At 31.7% G+C, this 17465-nt stretch overlaps 1 protein-coding gene across 1 annotated transcript in view; it reads right to left on the bottom strand.

The window, feature by feature from the left end:
• Positions 1–878: 878 nt before the first annotated feature.
• LOC139515653 (dipeptidyl peptidase 3-like) overlaps positions 879–17465 on the bottom strand; it is a 36203-nt gene continuing 19616 nt past the window's right edge. The window contains exons 12-19 of the mRNA XM_071305279.1: positions 16662–16768; positions 15568–15660; positions 14835–14897; positions 13875–13999; positions 13368–13488; positions 12636–12815; positions 11939–12101; positions 879–1217 (exon numbers count right to left, since the gene is read on the bottom strand). Coding sequence (XP_071161380.1) covers positions 1078–1217; positions 11939–12101; positions 12636–12815; positions 13368–13488; positions 13875–13999; positions 14835–14897; positions 15568–15660; positions 16662–16768 — 992 coding nt within the window. The 3' untranslated portion in view covers positions 879–1077. The remainder of the gene's footprint in view (positions 1218–11938; positions 12102–12635; positions 12816–13367; positions 13489–13874; positions 14000–14834; positions 14898–15567; positions 15661–16661; positions 16769–17465) is intronic.

The raw sequence follows: 17465 nt of genomic DNA, 5'->3' as shown, positions 1-17465 counted from the left end.
GAGAGGTCCATACACTTAAACACAAGTTATTGTCTGGAAACTAGAAAATACTAATTTTAACCCCTTCCTTTTGTGGTTTCAAACCTTGTGTTTAAATTTCATAGAGATTCATTCACTTAAACTTAAGTCATTGTCCGGAAACTAAGTGGCTTTGGACGAAGTTGACAACTACAGATGATGAGGAAGTGATACCAATACATATGAACGTAAAATATTTTGCGGTAGAATAAAAGGATGAGGAGTAAACATCAAGAAGAAAGCAAACCAAATTACAATATGAACTCTAGAGGCCCTCAAGAGCCTGTGTCGCTCACCTGATTCTATACTTGGGATTTTGAAATAAAATTAAAAAATGTAAAAAATTGTAACAGATACTTATAATGATGTTTTAGGCGAAATTTGGTTTAATATAGTTATGCTTGATTTCATTTCATTCAGTTATTCTATTAAAGAAGACATTTGTATGTATTTCCCTTAGGGTCCTATGTTAAACTAAGTCTCTACTGGCGGCCATCTTAGATAATAGATTGGCTACAAAGTAACAACATTTGGTCAGCACCTCATAGGAAAGATTCATGCCATGTTTGGTTTCATTCCATTCAGTGGTTCTCTAAAAGAAGACATTTGTATGTTAAACTTAGTTCCCCTCTGATGGCCATCTTGGATGATGGATCGGCTACAAAGTAACAACACTTGGTCAGCACCTCATAAGGAACATTCATGCCATGTTTGGTTTCAATCCATTCAGTGGTTCTCTAGAAGAAGTTCAAATTGTAAAACGTTTACACCGCCGCTGCCGACAACGGACGCCAAGTGATGAGAAAAGCTTTACATCAATTAGCACAGTCACCCAACAACAAAAATAACTAAAAGAAGCATCAGGATTTCTAGAATAATTTAATCATTATAAATGACTGTTACAAATTTTTCTAGTTCTGTAGATTGTACTTGTAATTATCTTGGATAATTTGACTATTGATTTCAAGTAATTATCTTGGATAATTTGACAATTGATTTCACTGTATTAGGATGGAATGTCTATATCTGGTCCTATCTATTTAACACATAGTCATATTTTTAATTGGTGAAATACGGCTGATCTTTTTCCATTAATTCCTTTAGAATGTCATCCACTTCTGATGTAGGAAATCTGTCGATAAATGATTGAACCAGTCCATCTGCTGATGATTCGTAACTTTGTAACTTCACCGTAGGTCCTGGAATATAAAATTATAAAATGGATAATGAAAATTAGGAATAGGCAAGAGACAAAAACCCAGCAAAAGAGCAGAAAACAACCAAAAGCCACCAATTGGTCCTCAACACATTGAGAAAATCCCACACCCAGAGGCGGGCTTCATCTGGCTCCTAAACAAAAAGTCTGTAATTGTTCAGTAAAACTAGTTTTAATCACAAAATGCATGTATTTAAAAAATATAAAATATAAAATTCTGTTTGTCAAAAATTATGATGCATCTATATTAAAGTGTATAACTGATATTCTTTTGACCTTTCAGATTACACAGACAAAGTGATAGCACATTTTGTTTATCTGTTCAATTTATTGAAGATTTCCGGGACTTAAGTAATATAGGGATTGAAAATTTGCATAGGTATTTGGAATAAAGAATGGAAGAGTAGAATATGTCAAAAGAGACAAATAACCAAACCAAAGAGAAGAAAACATTCAAAGGTCACAATCGGTCTTCAAAGCAGCACAGTGAGATCATTTTGTACACTTGGATATTGTTCCACACTATGTGTTGATCGCATTATTTGTTTTTTGTCACTGGGTTGCTGTTTTTTCAATGTATATTTGATTTGTCCTTTTATATGTATCAGAAAGGGTAAAACTAGGACAAAAATTCAAAATTTGTAATCAGGCTATATGTATACATTAAATGAGTTATATAGGGTTTAATAAGGTTTACTTTATATTTACACTTAAACTTGGCCTAACAATTTTGGTCAAAACACTAAAATCTTGTATAAATTAGGCCTCCACACAGTTAAAACAAAATTGAACTTAAGGTCCATCTGAATTTAACCTTAGAATTTTGGTCTCACTTCTTATATGTTGTATAAATTGTGTCTTCATAATCTCAAGATAGAATTGACCATTTGGCAGAAAATTTTGACCACCTAATTATTTTACCTCAGAAATATGTGTGGTATGAAACGGGTCTTCAGTAAATTAAATAAAAGTGACCTTTTTGCAGAAAATTTGATAAAAACGTTCATGATGTCAGTTGTAGTTGTTAAAGAACAACAATTGTAACTTTTTACTGTACACCAGAATTAACTTCTACTAGTCTGATTGTAAGATTCTGGCAAGTCGAACTAATTACATTCACCTCTGATTAGATGATTTGTGAATAACATGATAATGAGATCATTTTTATCTTTTGGAAATTGCAGACATTTGGAGAATGTCTATGAATAAAAAGCAGATTCTATTTTAAAACTTATGAATAATATGATCTATATTTACAGGAAAGACCAACCCTTTGTACTTATGTAATACTTTGTAAACCTAACTGTGTACATCAAAACTTGATTAATAAAATATGTGGCTATCTAATCTTTAGTGACAAGACATAATAAGGAAATACATGTTTGTTTGAGTGGCACTTATGACAACTTGTACTGCTAAAAATACCAGCTACTTATACCGCTGAATCACTGAAAAACTTCCCCAATTTCTCACACCTTAATATCTTTGAAGTAAAGAGTAGGAAAAAAATCTACACTTACGCCTAAATATATTTAAGTATAAAAGGGAAGATAATTTGCAAACCTATTGTAATCATGCGTCTTTCTGTGAAGTAGGAATTTGTCAATGTTACTTTTGTTCCAATTATATGATAATATTATATTTTAAGATTGAGCTATACCTTATGTCACAAGCTTGAAATAGCCCAGAGTATAAAAGATGTGGATAAATTTGAATAAACTCATCATAGTCTAGATACCAGGATTAACAAGAATGTGTCCCCAGTACATGAATGCCCCATTTGCACTATAATTTTCTATGTTCAGTGGACCGTGAAATTGGGGGTAAACCCTCTAATTTGGCATTAAAATTAAAAAGATCATATCATAGGGAACATGTATACTAAGTTTGAAGTCGATTGGACTTCAACTTCATCAAAAACTACCTTGACAAAAATCTTTAACCTGAAGCGGGACAGACGGACAGTTAGACGGATGGACGGAAGGACGAACGGACGCACAGACCAGAAAACATAATGCCCCTCTACTATCGTAGGTGGGGCATAAAAAACACCTTGTAACATCAAATCACTAAGGAACAAGAAAAAGGGTTTTGAATTTCCTGGCCATCCCTAAGCTAAATCTTCTTGAAGTTAAGTCACAACTGAAGTTGAAAGGGTGTATAGTTATAATTGTGACCATTTTGTTGTCTAGCAATACTCATTGTATCGTGCTGACTACTACTTTTTACCATTTTCTTTTGTTTCTTATGTAATGACATTGTGCCTCTCTTATCTTTGTATTATTTTGTATTCTAAACAAGTGTGGAAACAGATGAGTGTGGATAGTACAGGCGCGGATCCAGAGGGGGGGGGGGGGGTTCCGGGGGTTGGAACCCCCCTTTTTTTTGGACGATCAATGCATTTGAATGTAATTGGACACCCTCCCTTTTGTCCTGGGTTAGGACCCCCCCCCCCTTTTTAAAATGGCTGGATCCACCCCTGATAGTATGTTTCGATGTTTGACAGTGTCTTATGACAAAAGGAGTTCTATGTTTTTCCTATATGGTGTTATTAACTGTGTTGCACGATGAAAACCAATCTGAGCATAAGGAGTGTTATTTATTAAAAAAAAATTATGTTAAAGGCATGTAGGAGACAGCAATTACATTAGTTACCAAATTATTATGATATAATATGTTCTACATCTTTGATTTTGGATACATTTTGTAGCTAGGAGAGCAACACATAATAGCTAGGTTCTTTTTTCACGTGTTTTTTTCTAAATGGGACATGATATCTAGTTTTGAGAACATGCTATAAGGAGCCTGTAATTCAGTGGTTGTCGTTTGTTTATGTGTTACATATTAGTTTTTTGTTTATTCATTAGTTTTCTCGCTTGAATTGTTTTACATTGTAATTTCGGGGCCTTTTATAGCTGATTATGAGGTATTGACTTTGCTGGTTTATCCCCATACAGTGACATGTAGTTGTTAATTTCTGTGTCGATTTGGTCTCTTGTGGAGAATTGTCTCATTGGCAATCCTACCACCCCTTTTTTATATGTATTTGCTTACTATTGGTATGGTTCTATTTATATTACTTTGTGGTGGATCGTCGGTATCATTAGTTAAAATTTTGTTAAAATGTTCATATGTTCCTCAGATTAGAATACATTTATTGGTTTTTAGTAATGACAATGCCTGACATGATGCTTGGGGATAGATGAGCTAGGAAGTAAACTTCTGTGCTGATTTATATCAATTCTTTGATTATATCTCCTCCAAAGCTGGTCGAAGTAAAGAAAATTTTGACTAATATGAAAATGATTTCATCAAAAGAACTTTTGTGAGCATGCTTCAAAGACTCATAACTGCTCCAAAAGTAATCTGATAGAATTTCAAGCATGTCAAGCCAATATTATCAACATCTACTTAATTAGTCTTAATATGTCTAAATATCTAAAAAGTCATAGTATTCAAAAGGTAATGCAAAGTTATTCCTTTTCATTTTTTGTTTGTTATATGGATACAAATATAAGAGATACATGTACCAATACAATATTTGTTGTGGTATGAAAGTGTATTAATTATCATTTACTGTAACAATGTTAATTCACAAAAATTAAGAAATAAACAAATGAATGGACCAGATGCTCCACAGGGTGCAGTTTTATACGACTGCAGAGGTCGAACCCTGAACGGTTGGGGCTAGTATGGACACAACATTCAAGCTGGAAACAGCTCTGAATTTGGATTGTAATTAAATAGTTGTTTTGTATTCTAAATAATTGGTTAGAATCAGTTGTAATTGTCTTGACGGAGATGGAAAGTGATTGATGCTTAAGAAGACTGACATTTCAAGGCAATAACATGTGTATAAAATAATAAAATCTGGTAAACTTGGACAAAATAAGCAAAAGAAAGATAGTTAAATCAAAATATTCCTTGTACATGTTGTGCAGTGAGTGTTGTAAAATTTCAAACTATTGATCAACTTTGATTCTAGAATTGCTTACACACTATAACTCAAATTTTTCAAACTACAGACTGAAAGTAAATCACTCCCCCATGGAAGTCAGGAAATTTTTAACGAAAGTTTTCTACAAAAGTATAAAAAAGAAGATGTGGTATGATTGCCTATGAGACAACTATCCACAAAAGACCAAAATGACACAGACATTAACAACTATAGGTCACCGTACGGCCTTCAACAATGATCAAAGCCCATACCGCAAAGGTCTTTCACATATATGAACATATGGGTTGGAGTGGTTACCAGACCTGCTCTAGCCTTTTGGAGGTGTAGGTAAAATCATAAAATCTTCCATGAATGATTAAATATAAAAAATAATAAAAAATTTACTGTGATGGACATTTCAATTTATTAAAAAAGAAAAAAAACTGTAAATTACAAAAACATAATGGTCAGATAATGAATAATGGCTAACTTCTAAATAGAGAGATACAAAAAAACTGAATCAAAGGAGAGGTAAGAAACATTCTTATGCATAAAAAAGAATAAGTCCTAAAAGTTTGGTAAAAGGTCTAGTATGAAACAAGAAAATCACTACTGATGTACAAATTCATATTTTGTAGTACATTTGTACAATGGACCATATTTCAAAATACTGTCCATGTATCAGAGAGCACACCTCTGATATATACAAGAAAACCATGTGATCTATCTACTTTATAACAATATCAACTTTCCTTCAAGGTCAGTTAAAAATAAACGTATATATAAAGATATGTTGTTTATATTTTCCACTTTTCTAATTTATTAACTTGTTGTTATAACTTGCTAAATAAAAATATGGTAAAACATGAGAGGCTTTAATCATAAACACATGTTTTTGAAAGGATGTTTTTTTAGTATATATAACCTTGACCAAGATATGGAAAAGCAAGCCAAAACTATATATACAAATATCACCTTTGATATCATAATCAAACAAATTGGCCACTCAGGGTCATTTATCTTATTGATATCAGAGAATTAAATGTAAAAATAATCACTAGTAAAAGTGCACATAACCTTTTGGTAACGTAAGGATGTGTAACATAGAAAAGTGAAAGTCAGTGGTGGATCCAGCACTTTTCCTAAAGGGGGGCCCGCTCCAGTCATGCTTAAATAATTCCCTATATAATCAACCAAATTTTTCCCACAAAAAGGGGGGGGGGGGTCCCGGGTCCCCTAGGGCCCACACTGGATTCGCATATGAAAGTGCTTGTTTATAGAAGTTTCATTATTTTATGGTCAAATAGAAAGTATAGCTATGTACCAGTCTAAATTCTAGAACCTAGTGAGTGCTTGTCTTTATTGATTTATAAATTTCATATATCACTGAGGGAGTGTAGCATAAATGTTTCTGACATTCCCTTCTAATTATTTTCACAAAAAATTAATTAGTTCCTATTTAAAAAAAAAAGTTTTTTTTAAAGGAATCTTGGGGCCTCGGTGGCCAAGTGGTCTATGTAGCTCTTCTACTGTAATCAATAGCCAGTAAAAGAGGTTGTCAGTTAGAAGCCCGCCTGAATTGACTAAGATTGTCAGTTTTCCTCAGGCACTCCAGCTTCCTCCTCCAATAAAAACTGGCTGCCATAAATAAGCCCAAAAGTAGTGCTTAAAACACCAACAATCAATCAATGATGAGTTGGGGAATCAATTATTTAAATGAAACAATTTGAAAAGGATAAATACAAAGAAAGTTTACACAAGAATCACATGAATTGAATACAAGTTTGGAAATTTTCAATTAAAAGACATATTTTCTATCTAGTCATTCTGTTAGCTATGTTTCATTGTGATATTGGTCAATAAATCCTAATTTGAAAATAAGAACAGAGTTCCAATGTCCCCCACATTTCATATATTTAATATTTCCAAGGGGCATAACTCTTAAACAGATATATCATGTTAAGGAGGGGTATTTGCGCAAAATACCAGTGGAGAGAATGTAAAATTTCACGAGCCGTAAGGCGAGGGAAATTCATTCTCAAGACTGGTATTTTTCTCAAATACCCCTCAAGAACATGCTATATCTGTTTAATTACACCGAATGTTAACGTTGAAAAACGCATAGATGATTGTGACGTTACAAGCGTCCAGTCGGATAGAGTATTTTTTGGCAAATACCACGGTAATGAGGGTAAAAAAGGCATATCCTTTTGGCAAATACCCCGGCAGCGTTAAAAAATGAACGATATTCATTTGATAACAGAAAATTGGTGAAAAATAAACCGGCTATCAACCAATCAAAACCTAGGATTCTTACATCAGGTGTAATTATCTTAAAAAGTCAATCATCCACCATTATAGAACTTGTTTGAGATATTGCTGATTTTATCATATAGTGTAAATTTGATAAAATGTGTACCAGAGAGAGCGATAAAAAAGCTATTTTCCATAATTTTTATTTCCAAGGGACATAACTCTTTAAAAAAAGTCAATAGTCCTCCCTTTAAAGAGAACTAGTATGAAATATTGCTGATATTAATCTATAGTTTAAGTTTTATAAATATGTCAAGAATTGTACCTGTGAGAGAGCTAACAAGACTGGACAGACAGCGCTAACATGATAGGTAGACAGACAGACCCCTGGCAGTTCCATGTCCACTATAACTCATTATGTGGGGGACAATTATAGGTAGAATAGGTGATTTTATGGCCTTCTCGAATCTACGAATTTCCTGTACAATGATGCAGGTTTCTAACTAAGGATTTGTCTATCATTAAATAAAGAAATCATAAGAATACATTTTTCAAGAAGCCAAGGATTTTTGATAGTGACAACCATGAAAGAAAGCTTTTTAGTTTAGTTTTTTTTCTAATATAATTTACCTTGTATGACACAAGAAAGCTTTAATAAAAAACAATGAATAAGATTTTGACAGAAAAGAGTCTCATCTAATTTTTTTGGAAACTAGGATGGGCTTTGATGAGCACTAGAAAAGTTTCTGATGGATCACTTTGATAATCACAATTTTGTTCACAGTGACCTCCAACAATGAGCAAAACCTATTCTGCTTAGCAAGATATAAAAGACCCTGACATAGCAATGGTAAAACAATTCAAATGAGAAAATTCAAATCATGATTGAAGAAGAAAAAAAATGAAATAAAGGCTGGTATATTTAAAATTTTCGGACAATAAATTTGTTATTTTTAAAAGGAATGACTGTAATATTTTTTCTGTCTATGAAGAAATAACATAAAAAATGTGGTGCACACTGTATAACGCGTGTAGCGGGTTATTTAACAGTGTGCACCATATTTTTATGTTATTTCGAATAGACAGAAAAAACATTACAGTCATTTCTTATAATTTAATTCTAAATTCCATTCTAAACCGTAGAAAACCATGAAAAAACGTTGATGACGTCACGGTCACATGACTAAATTATGTCTATGGGCTCATAACAAAATAACGTCAGCCAATCAGAAGACGTGTTACATCCAAAATTAAATTATTCATTGATGTTTACGCCTTTGCAGTGTCAAGTACTTTGGCGTTCAGTTCATTTCTTATATCCCATTCTTACCATTCAATAAACTTTACTGAAGGGGTGATTATCTATATGTAGAGTGCCAAAAAATGAGGACAGAGCACTTTTAGACAAGGAGAATTTATAAGAGTAAATATAGACATAATTAATAGTCATTATCATAAAAATATGAAATCAATTTTAAAACAGTTTATTATATCATCAATACTGACACTGCAATAAATTAACCTAATGATTTCATTAATATCTGAACATATTGTGTAAATTGTAATTCATCAGCAGTTATTTTAAGTGCTTGAGATGTTTAATATAGTTTTTCCACATGTAGTTAATCTATTTCATAATTCTTATATCAAATTGTCAGAAAAAAACATTTCTAGAAATAAGGTTAGAACATTGAAGTGATCTTTTTCGCGAAATGATTTGTTTTGACTTGTGTTTGAATAGGAAGTAGGTTTTTGTTTCTTTTCATCTTTTGATGATTGATAATTTAGAATTCTTATATTAAACCTGCTAATATAAAACCAAATATTTTCAGGAAACAGGGTTAGGCCATTGGACATTAATTTTAGATGATTTAAAATTCGTATATTAAACTTTAGAATAAAACCAAATATTTCAGGAAACAGGGTTAGGCCATTGGACATTAATTTTAGATGATTTAAAATTCGTATATTAAACTTTAGAATAAAACCAAAAATTTCAGGAAACAGGGTTAGGCCATTGGACATTACTTTTCATGATTTACGAATTCCACTAGTTTGTGGGATATAAGACATCAGGTTTTTTTTAATTAGTTTATGGAATATTAGACATATGGTTTTATCATCAATTTACTTCGGATGAGAGTTGTAGATACATAATGGGTTTCCTCAAATGAAGCAATTTAAAGTTTGTTATTTGATCAGAGAAACCTGTTACACTTTGGACCACAAAACAAAAGGGTATTCAAAGATGAAGATTCCAAGAACTTATCATTAAATTTTCCAAACTTTATGAATAATTTTTTCTAAACTATATCAATGTATCATTAATAGTAATTATTCATCATGTGATCAAATATTATCTCAGGTAAACACTAGTAGATTAAGACCATGCAGTGGTCAGTGACTGAAAATTTAAGTACAGATGTATTAGCAGGTGAACTCTCCAATCAATTTAATTAAATCTCTGAGGTGATGTTTTGACATATGTGTATTAGTTTGAGATAAATAATGCAATTTGAATTATTTCAACGTTGGAACCTAAATATAGTTCGAGTCAACCCAAATTGGGACTCATCAGGAGTCTAAGTACATATATTAATATCGTACAAAGCTCAGGACCATAAGATAACTTCAACTCATCCAAAAATTTCTAGTCAACAGAGTTCTAGATAACGAGAGTTATCGGTATTTCAGTAGCAGTACAAAAGTAGGGTAGAATGTTGAATTAATTGCAAGATGGACAGAAGATGGAGTGAATGTAAAGACTCTCTTTCACTATATAATTCAATTTTGAATGTAACATGTCTTCAGATTGGCAGGAAGTTTTTTTTATCTATCAGCTCCTAGACAATGTCATCAACATTTTTTTTATGACTTACTCTTTAAAAATGTAATTTAGAATTAAATCATATTTAGGAATGGCTTTAATATTTTCAGTCAATTTGAAATAACCCCAAAAATTGTGCACACTTTTAATTAAACCTTGACCAGCTCATCATTTTTAATCTGTTTTTTTATAACTAAAAAAAAGCAGCTTGCGTTTGTTTTTCATTCTATTTTTATCAACAGCAGTCATGGTTGCTGACTAAGAAAATTTCCTGATAAAATTCATGAATGAGATACCTAGAAGAACATAACACAAACTTTAATTAGTTTTTAATCTATTTGTTTTATACCTCCCCCTTTTTTCCAAAGTCCGTTATTTTTTTTCTGTTTTTCTGTATACTATGAACAAACATTTACTATACATAAATTGAATTTGCTATTAACTGTCAATTCCAAGTTTACTATCCTAGGCGATAAAGTATATTATGGAGACTCTCTATTTAATATATATGTGACAGCCGCAAATAGTAAACTTGGAATTGATAGTAAATAGCAAATACACAGAATGAATCATTGAAAGGAGTAGGTCCAGTAAGACCCCTTTTTGGTCCCAAAATATAGCAGTTTTACCAAATTGTTAAAATGTAAAATTTTAGTTATTTATTGGAAAGTAGAATGCTTCTGCTACACAAAAATGGGCTGATATGACAATACAATGCACATACAACAGGTACTAGCATCATTAAGTCATGTTAAATTACTGAACTTTTTACATTTTTAGAATTTTAGTTAAATTTTAGACGGTTGCCTTCTTAAATGAAAGTGGTCGCATTTGTGTTCATTCTTAATATTGAAATGTAAGTTGTATTCAATGATAATACATAACATATAAAAAGGTTGAGGATGTGGCCACTTTCATTTTTGGCAAAAACCATCTGAAAAGTGACATTTTTTTGCATATTTGATAGATTTTTCATATTTAAGCTTGAATCAGAGCTTTTTTAATGAGTCAATCAGTTAAAATCATTCACATGAACTAATTGAAACAACTGAAATAGACACTTAAATGTTTAAAAAGTGTCCAAAATCTTCCGTCAGATGAACCTGAAATTTGAGGCCAAAATCGGCCCTTTCCGGACCTACTCCTTTCTAAAGTGTAGAAAATAGTTTATTATTGCACTTTGTTACATTAGAATTGAAACAATTCCATCATTGTAGATGGGAGATAACTCTGATTGAATTTTGACAAACCAATAAAATTAAGAATTCTGGTAATTTATTTTCATTTAAATTAAGAAATTGCAATGTCAAAAATTTAAAACAGAATGATTGCTATATATATTTTTTTTGAACTCGAAAAAGTGTAATGAATAAAAAAAATAATGCTTGAGGATAAAGGTTTATATCAAGATAAGAGAAGCAAACCAAAAGAAAATATTTGAAAACATTGCAAATCCCTGTTACCTTACTGTTGATGTATCTTAACTTTTCATCCAAAATTGTATTGGTAGTTTTCAATCAATGAACAATAATGTAAAAATTATTTCCAAATTTAAAAAAGGGGCATAACTCTAAAACAGTAATTGACTCAAGTCTCAGTGTCCAAATTTTGAACTCTGTCTGCAAGTATCAATTCTTAGTGAATATTTTGGCACTTTTTTAGATAAATTAGGTAAAAGCTTACTTACCCTCTACTGTGGTATTATGCTGAACCATCATTTTCCTTGGAGTTTTACGAGCTAACACTACACTTCTCAAACTGAGGAAATGTGGTTCTTCATCATCGTGTACTTCAGAGTAATGACCATACATAGCAGTAGCTGCCTCAACATCACCGGTAGACTTGTATACCTGTAAACAAAGGATGCTAAAATAAGTGATCTAATAATCACAGATACCCCTCCACATCACATGTAGACTTGTTTCCCCAATTTGGAGCACAACTTTTGATGTTTAAATTGACACAACTTGAGCAAGTTTCTTCCCTTCTTTTCCATTGTGGAGGTCTAATTGTGCAAATTTAGTCATAAATCAATGTAATATAAATTATTATGCAGACCTCTAGACTTAAGAAAAAGGGTTTTCCTGAATGATTTATATTTCTTTAAGCCTAGTTTCAGCACAATGATTTATAATATTAAAGCATAATATCATGCATTGTGGATTCATTGATATTTGTTCATTGTTGGATATCGATTTTAGTTGGTTTTATGGCTATCAGTGAACCACACATTTAATTGTTAAATTCTATATAGGCTTGAATCGAGACATTGGTAAAACCACGAAATCAAATATCCATGAAAATGCAACTTTTCCTCAATCTATGAAAATTGATATCTACTAAAATAAATGAATCCACAGTATCTTCTTTTAAAATATATTTACCTGTAGTTTTCTGAGGAAATTTCCAATGGCTGGTTTTCCAACTGGTAAAATTTTAGTACGATCCAGTTTTAAATGTATATCTTCTTTCCCATCATCCCCTGTTGTTTTGGTGATTGTTATTAGTCCTTGTCCAGCTTCTATCATTACTCGTAATATAACATATCGGCCGTTCATATGAGCCTACAACAGAGAGGTTAAAGGTCAATTTCTCCCCATCATTATCAATTGTCTTGGAGACTGCATTAAATGATACGCTGATGTCATCATCATAATAAAAATAAGTGAGTGAGGAATGATTGCAAATGAGATAACTTTTCACCAAAGACCATAGGACAAAAATATAAACAGCGAAAGATAATCCATGGAACAATCCCCCACCCCTTACTTAACTATATATACAGTATATAAATACTTTTGAAGCTTTCAAGCTTTCAGTCCTAAAATTATATCATTGATTAATTGATGTGGACTAACAAAGTTATTTTTTTAGCAGGAAATTTAAATAAAAGATTATTATTAGATATTAATGCAGTTTAATTAGATCAACTGAAACAATTCTATGGCCCATTATTCACTTATGGCATTGTTCAGCTTACCACAGGACTGTGTATATCCACTCATTAATCAGACCATGGAAATGGTCTTCCATTTTAAATTTCTCGCAATTTAAACTGCACAGATTTAACAAGCTCCCATTGTTTTTGAATATAAGAATATCAAATAGGCATATACCTGTCTCCAAGATCCAGTATCTGGAGAGTAGAATTCTAACGCCAGTAAACCAGCTCTAGCCATATTTAACCAGTTAACATAGATTAAATCATCAGCAGTATCTTCCTTGTGCCCAAATATTCTGAAATTGTCAGACAAATATATATTAACTCAATTTTCTAACTCAGTGGTAAAGTATCATTGGTTTAAAATACTAAAATAAGTAATAACATTTTTTAAACAACTTTTTACTTCAACAGCTTTTTTTAAAAGGTTGATAGCAAATAATAGCAAAAAATGTCATCTATTATTCATGGATACCAATTTTCATGGATTAATGGGATATAAATGTTTAACAAAGCACACCTTTTCTATTGGTTTGTATGCAGATGTCGGTTGAATAAAATATTAACGAAAATACAATGTTGCTTTCATCAAAGAAAACTGGTACCCACAATTTTAAATGAATCTACAGTACGTCAGGTTGAGGCTAAGGTTGTAAATTTGTAAGTAAAACAATGGCCTTACCTGAGGGCATCAGCAGACAAACACAGATAGATGCCCACACATTCAGCTCTACATTCTTCATAAGTCGAGGCTAAGGTTGTAAACTTGCTATCCCAAGTCTCATTTTGATTGTACCATTTGGTTATCTAAATATAAATCAAACATTGTTACATGTACCGTTTATACTAGAAACAATAAACCAATTTCATGCATCAAGACCTTCACACACAAAATTCTTATGTATATTATCTATTTCTCGCTACATTGAAGACCTGTCGGTGACCTTCTGCTGTTGTTTTTTCTATGGTCGTGTAGTTGTCTCTTTGGTCTCTTTGACACATTCCCCATTTCCATTCTCAATTTAATCTAGTTTATGAATTGTTAACGGTAATTCAGACTTGCTGTAATTTGAATATGTGTTTTAGTATGTTATAAATCAAATAAGAGAATTTGAGACAAATTGGTGAACATGATTTGTACAGCTAGTGCCCCTTTAAAGTTTGGTCCTGTATTCTATATTAAATCAGTTTCCTTTTAAAACTAACAATTCTAAGTCAATCTGTTTATACCATCATACTAGAAAATAACCAATTTTCATCCCTTTGAGATTTGGTCTTATTGGTTATTGGTTGAGGGACTATACAACTGAATTTAAGAGACTTTACACATGCTAACATATAAACCAAATTAATCCTTGATAAGGAGTGTTAAAATACTACTATATATTAGACTATAGAAATAAGAAAATGTGGTATGAGTGCCAGTGAGACAACTCTTAATCAAAGTCAGAATGTGTAAAAAGTAAACAATAATAGGTCAAAGTACGGCCTTCATGACGGAGCCTCGGATCACACTGAACAGCAAGATATAAAGGGCACCAAAATGAATAGTGTAAAACAATTCAAACAGAAAAACGAATCTAATCTATGTAAATACTAGATATATTTGAAAAAGCATTAATAATAATTACTAAAAACCAACCTTATCTTTAGTTTCTGTATGTTCTACAGTATCAACATCAAAGTTAAATTTGCCATCTTCTCCCTACAATAAATATTTTTTAAAACATGATTTGTTATTAGAGGACCTGAGGCGATTTAGATTTAGCCACATTTGACTATTGTTAGATATTGCATGATTTTCAGTGGAATTCAATCAAGATTTGCATAGAGCTTGTAATCTAGTGTGAACTTCAATCTAGCATAGAAGATCATATGGTGAACATATATTTGTATAAATCATGTTGTGAGGTTGCTGCCACACTGAAAATTGCAGTCACATTAACGCATAGTCAGCCAAATCTCCATTAATTTGTATCTAGATGAAAAACGAGATTCATCGATTGTATTTACAGGAAACCTGCACACTTGAAAATATATAGAAAAGATGTTCCATTTATTGTGTTTTTTATACAAATAACATTTTAATAACTTTTCGAACTGTGGGATAATGCTCACTAGTGCCCGTTACTAGTATTAATTATTTAAAACAGAAAATGGAAGAGCAATGAATATGAAAACTCATTACCCGTATACACAGATAATCATGCTAATATGAATGCTGATATCAGTCAAGGTGCTCTGATTCACAGGTTCTGAGAACAATCAATCAGGATAAACAGACAGGACTAAAAAAATTCACACCCTCCCCGTTTGTAGAAGAAGAATTTTTAAAAATGGTATAAAAAAAAAATTCAAAGTTTATTTATATTTACCTTTATAAATAACTTTCCACTGCCATGTCCAAGAAGTTCATGAAGACCAACTTGAACCTCAAAAGATGGTACCTTTAACTTAATAAACAGCTCCTAAAAAGAAGGAAACATTCTTTACAATCATACTTTAAATGGACTTAAATATGCTCAACATATTTTCATAATGTAAGATCTCTGTGTTGATAAAGCTGTGTTGTTGGGTTGCCGTCTCTTGGCCTTTACCAACACCGTTCTTAGTTCAAATATAATATTATTGCAATGTGTGAATTACTGTCAAATTTTAATGCAATTAAAAAAAGAAATCAATCAGTAATAACATTGTTCTGCAACTGCTCCTACATAACAAAAATTCAACTGGTATTTCTTTGTCAGTGTTTCCATGTTTCCATGTTAAACTGAAACAATTAACAATAAACAATTTATTCCTTACATGTATTTTTAACGAGAATTTTTAATTATTTTTACTGAAATTTTTGAATATATATCAAAGTTCCAGACTTCAGCATGAAATAAAGCTCCTATTTAGCCAAGGGAGATAACATGCAACTACTTGTCAAATTCAGAAGAAATATTTCTTGATAAATGAAAATCTATAAAAGTACTTTGAAGAAATGATATTCCTTTTCTTTGGCCATGAAAGTGTTTTATTAAAATAATCCCCCAAAATAAATTATTGTCTTTCACTTTTAAAAAGGAGTAGGTCCAGAAAGACCCCTTTTTGGCTCCAAAATATAGCAGCTTTACAAAACTGCTAAAATGTAAACTTTTAGCTATTTATTGAAAAGTAGAATGCTTCTGCTACATAAATATGGGCTGTTTTAGTCATGCTAAATTGCTGAAATCTTCACAATTTTAGCATTTTGAATAAATTTTAGATGGTTTCTGTCTTAAATGAAAGTGGCCACATTTGTGTTCATTCATAATATTGAGATGTAAGTTGTATTTGATAAAACATAACATATATAAAGGTTGAGGATGAACACGGATGCGGCCACTTTCATTTTTGACATAACAAAAATCAGCCCTTATTGGACCTACTCCTTTCATATAATCTATCACTCCTGTTTGTTGTATTCTCTCTTAGCTTAACTTACCGTATCTTCTTCGTCAAGGAAACTGACTTTAGTATCTTTATATGCAGCTGTTAATACATTCCCTAATGACACATTCTTAAAACCTTCTGATTGTCTTATGTCATCATCTACATAAAAAATTGGCAATTTAATTACATTACATGATTGTTAGATAATCAATTTTCAATATCATGAGGAAAGGTCAGGGATTTCCCTTCATCCTTTTATATGCTGAATATTTCTGTGTTCTCTTTGTAGATATTTCAACTTAGCAGGAGCCATTGCAACATATCATATGTGATGAACTTTTCTTTCTTTTTAAAAATATTGGTGTATGACCAAGGCTTCCAAAAAATATTTGAGCCAGCCAGACATTTTATATCTGATCCCGATTTTACTCCCTTTAGACTAAGTCACAAAAGGCAATTATGGTTATCAGATGGCCATCCCAATGATTGACATTAGATTAAAAAACTAGAGGCTCTAAAGAGCCTGTGTCGCTCACCTTGGTCTATGTGAATATTAAAGGAAGCAGATGGATTCATGACAAAATTGTGTTTTGGTGATGGTGATGTGTTTGTACATCTTACTTTACTGAACATTCTTGCTGCTTAAAATTATCTCTATCTATAATGAACTTGGCCCATTAGTTTCAGTGGAAAATGTTAGTAAAAATTTACAAATTTTATGAAAATTGTTAAAAATTGACTATAAAGAACAATAACTCCTAAGGGGGTCAATTGACCATTTCGGTCATGCTGACTTATTTGTAAATCTTACTTTGCTGAACATTATTGTTGTTTACAGTTTATCTCTATCAATAAT

This window comes from Mytilus edulis, chromosome 3, assembly GCF_963676685.1.
Source record: "Mytilus edulis chromosome 3, xbMytEdul2.2, whole genome shotgun sequence".
Classification (NCBI taxonomy): domain Eukaryota; kingdom Metazoa; phylum Mollusca; class Bivalvia; order Mytilida; family Mytilidae; genus Mytilus; species Mytilus edulis.
The sequence above is the reverse complement of the archived record's forward strand: the minus strand, read 5'-3'. Positions and strand labels throughout refer to the sequence as shown.